Genomic DNA, 10,330 nt, shown 5'->3' on the forward strand with positions numbered 1-10,330 from the left:
GAACTTTGTTAAACTTATCTAAACTCTATATTTAATTATATGGGCTATTAACAATTGCAGATAACTGGCTTGGTATTATTATTAGTGCATTACTAAAACCTTTACACCTTTATATTAAGAGGGTAATAGTAGTACCGGCCTTACTAGAGTCTTGTAAATACTATACAATTAAGTATAAATAAGCTTAAAAAAAACTACTAGAGTGGCGAGTAATGCCTAGTAATGTGAGATATACGTATTCCCTAGGCGTAACTTTCTACGGTTTTTTTAGAGTAATTAATACCTATATGGCCTATATAGAGTCTAACTAATATAGAAAACTTTTTATAGTAACTTTATTAACTAGACCGGAGCTATAGTTTTAAAAGCATAAATAGATAAACTAGATTATATAATAAATAAGCTATAATGTAGAGCTAATTAAGAGATAAATTACCGGTAGAGTTTTCTTTAACCTAATGTAAACCTATAGTATACCTATAAGTGCAATCGCGGAGACTAAGTATAATTTAAGGAATACTTTATATATATAGCGCCGGAGATATAATACAGACAGTCTATTAAGTAATACAACAACGGAAATAAGCTAGTATTCTTTTAGTATAAGAGTAAGTATAGTACGGAGTAACGAACTAATATTTCCTAAGTGGGACTGGGAACTGCTAAGAAGTTAATAAAACTATATATAAGGCCTTAAATTACGCAAACGCGGCCTACCTAGCGGTGAAGCAGGCCGTATTGGCTTAGATTTAGATAGACTTTATTACTAATCAGACTGGTCCTACTACTAAGATATAGCGAAACCATGTTAATGACGAAAAGAGAGCTATAACGTTTCGCTAACTTAGCGCGGCCTAAAATTTTAAGAGTATAGATGATAATGTTTGCTATAATATAGAGAAGAATAAGAATTGCTATAAGTACGCTTATATTAGAGCTTCCTTTTTGGCGCTTAATAACTAATATATAATTAAGTCTTTTGTAAAGAAAAGAGAAGATTAACTTATAGGTAGGTATATTAATTAGCTATAAAAGCTTCTATAGAGTAAATGCTCTAAATACGGCTTTAAGGGAGATAAGGAAGATTATAATTATTTATATAGTGTTCTATAATGTTAAATTTCCTAGGCAAGATATACATTATATACTAGTACCTAGATATATACTTTACTTACGTAATTTAGCCTACGCAGATAGTTTTAAAATATATAAAGACGGATTTTGAAATCTAGAAACCGTTTTTAGGGAAGGTAGGGTTTATAAATCGGCGATTTACGATTTTGTAATTAATCTTAAATTTAGTATCCAAGATCACTAATCCCCAATCCTTAAAATCTAATACTTAACTTACTTAGTATCCGGCTTCGCCTTCTTTTCTTAGCATATATACCTTCTAACTAGCCGCTTACTAGTTTACCGCTAAAGCCCTAGCGTTAATTCCTTCTAACGCGCGTAAATAAGGGGGCTATGTCTAGAGTATACCACTTAGGTATATTTAACGGACGTTTATTATCTTACTCCCTTCTTATTAGTATTAGAGGAGAATAAGGTATAGCTAAGCGGGAAAGTATTACCAGCATACGTAAGCCTTTAGATAGGTAAATTTATAGTATACGCATTAAGAGCTTATATCTAATAGTTAGCATAAGCTAATAGGCAGCAAGAGTATTATTAAAATCCCAACTAAGTGCCGTAGCTAATTGGAGTAAAAGTTCAAAAGCTATAAAACTAGTATTTATTAGACACGGCTTCTATAGAAGAATAATTAACTATAGGACACTTTCTGTAGACCCTTTAACTAGTCCTTACGCGCGCGAGCTGTAATACATCCCCTAACTCTATAGCTAGATCCGCGAGACTAGAATATACAGTCTTAAAAAGCTCTGTGTTAGTAGTAAAATCTAAATTTAGTAGTATATAAATATCTACTATTCTCCTTATAAGCTTATCCGCTAACTTTATATTAACTTATTAATATTTAACCACTACTAAGATTTAAGCTTTACGTATTTTTTCCTCTCTACTCTTAGCTGTTCCCGCTACAATGTCTATAGTATAAATTTTTTTTAAATGCCGTAAAGAAGGAATTAATAGAAAATGTTACGAGCTTGTAAGAAGAGTCCCTAATACTAAACTTACCCTTATTATTAAAAGAAATGGAGTTAAGTATATTTTCCGTTCCTACCCTAATAAGAACTGGCCTAAATCCATAGAAGAGATGGTTAGTTTCCTTTAAGTTTTTACTAGAATGCATCTTGCTAACTAAAGTGTATAGTAATGCTATAATCTACGGAACTACTACCTAGCTAACTACTAAACTGTTAATAAGTTTTAAGAAGCTAGAGGGCTCCTTACTAAAGATACAATGGTAGCCTACCTAGTAATAATAACGTTGTAAACCCAAACCTCCTTTAATCTAAGCTTTAATGGCGGTTATATTGGCTTTAATAGGCTTAGTAGAGGTATATAGACTTCTAGGTTTACTGAGAATATACTTAACTAACCCCTTAATAGCTTTCCTATTAGTTCTTATAATAGGGGTAATAATGTTGCGAGAGATAACTAGGATCCTAACTAGGAACTAGATAAAGACTTCTTAGAAGATAATAATAATAATAAGGACTTCCCCTATCTTACGCCTATTAGAGAAGAGAATAAGTAATTTTAAGATATATCTAGCTAGTTATTATCTATCTACGCCCTTTAACCTAGTACTAGATAGTTAAGCTATAGAGTTAAAAAGAGGCCTTACGCTACTGTAGCCGGTTAAAACTAACCTTAGAATATAACCTAGGCTTAGATAGCTAGGGCAGTTTAAGGCATAGTTATATAATAAAGGGTAAGTCCGCCTAACCCGAACGGGTCTTTCTCTGCTAAGTTATATCCTACTAATAGATTTATCAAAAACGCGCAGCATAGTAGTTGCTCTCCTAGCCGTTAAAATAGGGTTTATGCTAAGTCCGCATCACTAATATGGTATATAAATAATAGATTAAATAGAACTTGGTTATTTAACTTGCTTTAGATAATACTATTACCTCTAACCTTTAAACCTAGCTCTTATATCTAGTAGTTTTATTTTAAATAATGGATAGTTATATATAATTAAGTAGGGTCTTTAGTATATTTATATTATGCTAATTTGTTAAAGTTAAACCGTTGCAATTTAAGATTAGATGTCTGCGACTGGTAAAGGACTATTAGGTTCTAGGTAACTGTTGCAATATTTTAGTATTAGAATTCCGCATTATCTTAGGGATGGCTAAGGACTGGGCGGCTCTTTTATTTTGTTTTAGACGATCTAATTATTATTACTAAGTTGGCAATCTGCTTTTATGCTCTACGGTCTTTTATTTTAATGCTATTTTATATATTTTTTCCTATTTATAATTCATCGTCGTCTTTGGTGTTAAGTAATACTAATATTACTATTTGGGTTATTAAGCTCCATTGACGGTCCTAAAGTATTTCCTAAAGTATTGTATGTAAAATTGCCCTTAGGCAATAGCGGTAGTGGTAGTAGTAGCGACCCTTACGGCTTTCTAGTTTTAATTATAGCCCTATCTTTTTAAGCCTTATTCTGCCTTTTATTAATATTAATATTAGTCTAGCTTTCCTAAATAGCGCTTTTGTTGCTAGTAGTAGTAGATGCTGTAGGGAACGCCTTGCTAACCTGGAAATTTAAGTCCTTTACTAAGTTCTTTAGGCCTAATTCCTACTTTATCTGTCCTGGTATAGGCTTAAGCTTCTAATTTAGAAATATTAGCTTCCGTTGTTTCCTACGTACGATTAGGCGACGGTCCTACTTGTTAACGACCTCCTCTGTATCCTTATTTATATTTCTCGTAAGCGCTAAGTGACGTTTCTTTACTATTTTGGTGATACTGTTTGTAAACGTCCCTATATCTACTGATTTTCTAAAATAGTAACTACCATTCTTAAGGCAGAGATCCTTAAGATTTATGGTCTAGGTCTTAGGCGTAACTAGCTAAAAAATACTAAAGCAGCTGGTATATATATCTCCTGCGCATTCTATATACTATTATATAAATTTGGCTATGCATTCCTTGTCCTTTAAAACGTTTATCTAATAGTATCTAAAACTGTAAACGAGTCGAATTAAGAAAACTAAGATGTACTCGCTACCCCTAGACTTTATCTACCTAATCTCTCTAATATCTATAAGCTAGGCAGTAGCGCTCTCTCTTTATAGCAAACTAGATTTACGTATAATAATATTATTATTAGTTTCTTTGGTAATAGTATAATATTGCTAGGTTTTCTTCTAACTAGCTTATACTCCTAGAGCGCGGCCTACGGCTTTAAGAGTTTCCTAATACGTAGTAGCCTAAAGTTCTTCCATCTAATATATAAGGTCATTAATTATTTAGGCCTGCTAAGAGCCTATAAGTTCTCTACTCTTTAGCTAGGCTTAAGTTTTCTTAAGTTTAGATTTAAGGTTAACGATTTTATATTGTAACATTTTTGCTTTATTGGCATTTGCCTTTACCTTAAGGTTAGGATTTAGCAGTTAAACCATTTAGTTACGAAGTTACTATACTTTAGTTTACAGCTAGGCTAGCCTATTTATTAATTAAGTAATCTATTTATCTTTAGCACGGTCTTATATAGTTGTTAAATTAGCCTAAACTTCTCTATCTGGGGATTAAATAATAGTTTGGACACTAAAATCCTGCATTTATGCTCTTCTTGTTTAAAGCTTAGATATTAGTTTATCTTTTTCTCTTTTTTAGGCTATAAGTTGGGCTTATAGTCTACTATTTTCTGCTTTAAAGCTTACTCTAAGTTAATTTATTTTAGCCTCTAGCTGGGCTTACGTGTTCCTTAATTAAGTAATATGTTTATCTTTAGCACGGTCCTATATAGTTAATAAATTAACTTAAACTTCTATATCCTGGGATTAAATAATAGTTTAGACACTTGCTTTGTTTTTTTAGAGCTTAAAGATTAATTCGTCTTTTTCTGTTTTTTAGGTTGCTAGCTAGACCTATAGCTTAGAATTTTCTGCTTTAAAGAATGCGGTCTGCTTAATATATTCCTTTATTAATTGCCTTTGCTTTGCTAATTCTATGTTTAAAGCTTCTTTATGTCTTATTATTGACTCTATCTTTTTCTTTAGTAGGAAAATGGTCTCTTACAGGTTTAGCGCACCAATATCTTTATTAGAGTAATAACTTATAAAATTATTAATATTATTAGAATTTTTAAGTTTACTAATCCGAATTTGCTGATTTTGGATTTTTATCTCCGCTTCCCCTAATTTAGCCTTTTCTCGTTAGATATCTTGTGCTGCGTCTTAATAGAGTCTTTTAAGATCTCTAACCTTATTTTATAGCTGCCGATTCTTATCTCTCTCTATAGTTAAGTCCTGTTTATACTATCTTCTTATATCTCCCTTAGAATCTCTCTCTTCCTACAACTTTCCTTTTAGGCTTTTAATTTCAGTACGTAACTAACGCTTAATATCCTTAAGCTGTTCTACCTTTTAGGCTAATAAGTCTCTTTATAATATAGCTAGAGGAGCTCTAAGGATATGGTTGGCGTTAGTATGCCTATAGAAAGAAGTTAACGTTTTTACGAAATCGAACTTTAAATTATTAATAAGTATTTAGATTTTAATATCCAACGCCTTACCTATTAGGTGCTACTTTTAAGAAAGCTATAATATAAGTCACGCTTAATATAAAATGAAGTTATTTTAGTGCCTTAAATATAGTGTATAAAGAAGATTAATAAAATAAATAAGGAGGACTGATCCTTAATATGGTTATCCTTAAAAGGTCAGCCACAGTAACGATCGCTAAGTAACTTTGCCTTAGAGGTGAACTAAGGAAGCTATCGTTCTCTATAGGAATGCTTTATTAACTTTAGCACTTGCGTAACCTAAGATATAGGTCTACTAATATCATCCCCGCAACTAGGCTTTGCTTACTTAAGAAAATAGATAGTAAGTTCCCTATTAGGATTCTGTTTCTGTAGTTTAAGGGCCTAATTTATATAAAAACCTAGAATAACGGCAAGATTTCCTAGTTTATGCTAAAGAGCTAGATTTGGCTCTTTAATAATAGGTTTTTATTTACCCTACTCCTTTTTAGGGGCCATAGACGTTATCTTAGGAAAATAACGTATATAAAACGCCTATAGTGTAACATAACCCAACCATCTGTCCCCCTTAAATATTATTAGGGATAGCGGTGTTATCTAGTCCTCTAGATATTTAATATTAAGATTTTCGGGACGAAAATAGACAGCTAAAAAGCTACGCTAGATGGTATGTTTTTAATTAGAGCCCAGGAGTTGTTTAAGGATAGTATAGTAAGGTTTAAGATACTTTAAATTTTTAAAACAACTACGTAGAGTAGGAATTAAGTAAGGAACTAATAAAATATTCTTAAGAAGCGTATCTCTCTTATAGGAGTCTATAATAGTAGGAAATATTATTTTTAATTATATCTAACTTTTAATGGAAATCCGGTCTCTTTTGGAGATAGTAGGTGCGTAAAGCTCCAGTTTCTATAATATAAGGGCATTAATAGCAGAAAATGAGATGTTTAAAGTTTTACGGGGTAGAATAGTTTTACGGCCTAGAATAGTTTTACGGCCTAGAATTTAATTCCAAATAATTAAAATATGCTTAAGAGAATTAAGGATCTCCTAAATATGTATAAGTAAGAGCATATATATAGTTTAGAAACATACCTTATTATACTTTAAACCTAGAAAATAATATAAAGTGCCTAGCTGAATTGGGTAAAAGAGTTCTAGTATATTATTAAGTGCGTAAAATGCATCTTAAAAGCGCTTGTTCTTTAATAGCTGCCATAAATCTTTTTCTTTTATGGCTGTAAGCTAACTCCGCCATTAGTTCTCTAATTTATTATTATTTCCCTAACGATAATATAAGATCTTATGAAATATTTCTCTGTTTAAAAAGGGCTGCTTATTTCTAAAGGCCTTTATAATATTTGTTAAAGTATTTAAAGAGAGTTTTAGAAATTGCGTTAGACACTTATAGGGGGTATAAATATTAAAACTTACGCTTAGAGTAAAGCTTAATAGTTTACTATTAATTATTTAGATCTAGAACTTGCTTAGTAATATAGATACGGTGTAATCTATTAAGGCAATTAACTTAGGTTATAGGAAGGTAGGGAATCTTCGTAGTGTCTTCCTTTTAATAAAGTGTATTCTTATTAATACTAGAGACCTTAAGGGTATCCGCGAGTACGTTATTATCTACAATAGCCTTAATAAAATGTTTCTTAGTTAATCGGTTGCAACTAGTTCTCTTAAAAATATTTTTTAGAACTATGACTTTTTTTTTAGATGGCCTATAATAATATTTACGCGCTAAAGGATGCCCGAAATTAAGTGCTCTAAGGTTAATCTTTGTAACCCCTCTAAAATACTGCGCTTTAATAGCTGCGAAGTCTTTATCTAGCGTGTTTATTGCCATTACCTCTTCTTTTAAGTGCAGTATAAGCTGTAAAAAATCTTAAAAGTAGTTATAATGTAAGCCTAGTTTATAAAAGATCGGAAGAGGGCGAAACGTTATCTGCTACCCTAAAAACCGCGTATATCTAAAAGTATAAAAGATTTAGGGTTTAAGGATCCCGGAATTCGGTTTCTTAAATCTAGATTTTAATTTTTCCGATCTGGCATCGCTAAACTAGATCCCAAATTTGTTTTCTGGAAAATCGACTAAGCACTGCCTCCAATAGTGTGTTACGTCAGGAAAACGGGAAGTGGCGCAGGAAATTTGGTTTCGCTAAAAGTGTTTTTAGGGCCCGGGGCTAGCTTTCCGCNATATTAGCNAACCCCCCCTNGCCCNGGGCCAGCTTTTAGCCATATTAGCTNACCCCCCCTAGCCTANGGCTAGCTTTTAGCTATATTAGCTAACCCCCCCTAGCCTAGGGCTAGCTTTTAGCCATATTAGCTAAGCCCTAGAGCTATACGCTAGCACTATGCTAGCTTATAGCTATAAAATAAATATTATTACTATTATTATATTTATTGCTATTAGGGTATTAAAATCCTAAAGGCCTCCGGGCAGGCTCCTAGCAGGCTTCCTAGTAGGCTCCTAGCAGGACTTTGATTTTCCTTATCATCTAAATCGTCCGAAGTACCATCGGGTCCCCGCTATATTCCCGACAGCCTCTACACGTGCCTTTGCATACCCCTTGTACACCTAAATGCCACCTTTACCTTCCTTCCTTCCTTACATCCTTCCCTACTTAGGGAGGCACCAGAACGGTAGCCAGAGGACTGTGACCAGAACCAGACGACCGTCGCCAGAACCAGACGACCGTCGCCAGAACCAGACGACCGTCGCCAGAACCAGACGACCGTCGCCAGAACCAGACGACCGTCGCCAGAACCAGACGACCGTCGCCAGAACCAGACGACCGTCGCCAGAACCAGACGACCGTCGCCAGAACCAGACGACCGTCGCCAGAACCAGACGACCGTCGCCAGAACCAGACGACCGTCGCCAGAACCAGACGACCGTCGCCAGAGCCAGACGATAATCGTTTAAACGACCAGCCAGCAAACACCCACGATCAACTTCCAATCGATCGATCGAATCGAACTAGAGCCCTCGATATCAATCCCCCATTACCAAATCAAATCCGAATCAAGGCCTCTTTAGGGAGGGCACCCCAGACGAACCACTGTTCAAACGTACAGCCAGCGACAACGAGAGAGACATCGATCAAGAATTATCGCACCAATACAAGTGAGGCTCGAACGATTCGCGAATCACAGAACAACTATAAACTAATATAAGACTCGCAATTAAATCAAGCAGAGCCTTCGATCGGGCCTACCTCTCCCCCCGAATTACAGATACAGGACAGGTAGGCATAGACAAGTAGGCACGACCGGCAGGCACAGACAGGTAGGCACGAACAAGTAGGACGGTCAGACGGTAGGACAGGTAGGACAGGTAGGACAGGTAGGACAGGTAGGACAGGCAGGACAGGCAGGACAGGCACTAGGCCTAGTTAGGAAATCAGTACCATGGCCGGCGGATCATCGGGGAACGCCGCCAATTGACACGAATTTGGAGACCTCTGCGAGAAGATATCCCTTATAGCTACTAATTAAATTTTAAATTTTTGAATTTTGAATTATTTGAATTTTGAATTTTGAATTTTGAATTTTAAATTTATTATAATTATACATATTGAGCAGCTATAGGGAAATATTAATAATATAAAATGTATAAAAACGTAATAAAATGTATAAAACGTATAAAATGATAAAAATAAAAACGTATAAACGTATAAAATGTGTTAATGTTGCTAATATGCCCCCGGGCTAGCCCCGGGCTAGCGTAAATAAGTGTACATAAGCAGATCAGCGGATCCAGCTAAAATGACCCCGGGCCAGCCCCGGGCTAGCCCCTGGCTAGCCCCTACCACCCTCCCGTTTTCCTGACGTAATTCTCCTATATTTAAGGCGTAGTTTATTAGACTATGCTAAGGAAGCGGTTATAGAGAGTAGCTTATACGCCAGAATATAAGATAACTAGTTAACAGTTTGCCAAGCCGAGTGCTTTTAAATCCCCTGGCCCTTATTAATAGTCGCTACCAGTAAAGCACTAACTTGTTTCTATTGGAATAATATAAATACCGGAACCTATCTCTATTTTAGTATATATATCCTACTATACCTTTCTTATATTATTGTTATTGTAATAAAGTATCTCTAAGACTAAGAGTATGGTAAGAGAGTATCTTGTTTTATATCTTATAACCAAATCCTATACTTATTAGGTAATAGGTTAAACATCTATAGAGTATCCTAGTAATACCTATAAGGAGATAGGCTTATTGGAACTAGAAGACTCTAACTATAATCCTAAGTCTAGCTTTAAAGAGGAAACTAGCATTCTAAAGGACGCTGTAGAGCCCTATATACGCTAATTAAAAAAGAATGCAAATAAGCTAAAGCTAAAGGAGAGGTTTAACTGTATGGTTAAGGGGTATAAGTCCAATTTTTCTAGGTGGTTATCCCTCTTAAGACATATTTAGGATATGGTGAAGGTGGAACCGCTAAGTATAGCCTATATTACCTACCTCTGCCGGTTGAAAACTAAACCCTATAAATCCTACGGAGAGGACTTTAAAGACCTAAAACTACTTAATTAATACCGTAGAGTAAGATACCTAGACCTATAGAAGGAATTAACGGGAATAAAGCCTTAGCTAGTAAAGCCTTAGCTAGTAAAGCCTTAACTAGCAAAGCCTTAACTAGTAAAGACTTAGTTATTAAGATGTGCGTGCCTAAAATAATTTAGCCTTTT

General features: G+C 34.6%; 2 protein-coding genes across 2 annotated transcripts; both read right to left on the bottom strand.

The window, feature by feature from the left end:
• Positions 1–717: 717 nt before the first annotated feature.
• Positions 718–1,026, bottom strand: K441DRAFT_548491 (uncharacterized protein; the record flags this gene model as incomplete). Its single annotated transcript, XM_067642963.1, has 1 exon — positions 718–1,026. A coding segment is annotated over one exon (309 nt), but the record flags the coding sequence as incomplete, so codon positions are not given.
• Positions 1,027–6,300: 5,274 nt separating this feature from the next.
• K441DRAFT_548582 (uncharacterized protein) lies at positions 6,301–6,462 on the bottom strand (the record flags this gene model as incomplete). The annotated part of the gene is made up of 1 exon (XM_067642965.1): positions 6,301–6,462. A coding segment is annotated over one exon (162 nt), but the record flags the coding sequence as incomplete, so codon positions are not given.
• Positions 6,463–10,330: the final 3,868 nt, after the last annotated feature.

This window comes from Cenococcum geophilum (genome assembly GCF_001692895.1).
Source record: "Cenococcum geophilum 1.58 unplaced genomic scaffold K441scaffold_10, whole genome shotgun sequence".
Classification (NCBI taxonomy): domain Eukaryota; kingdom Fungi; phylum Ascomycota; class Dothideomycetes; order Gloniales; family Gloniaceae; genus Cenococcum; species Cenococcum geophilum.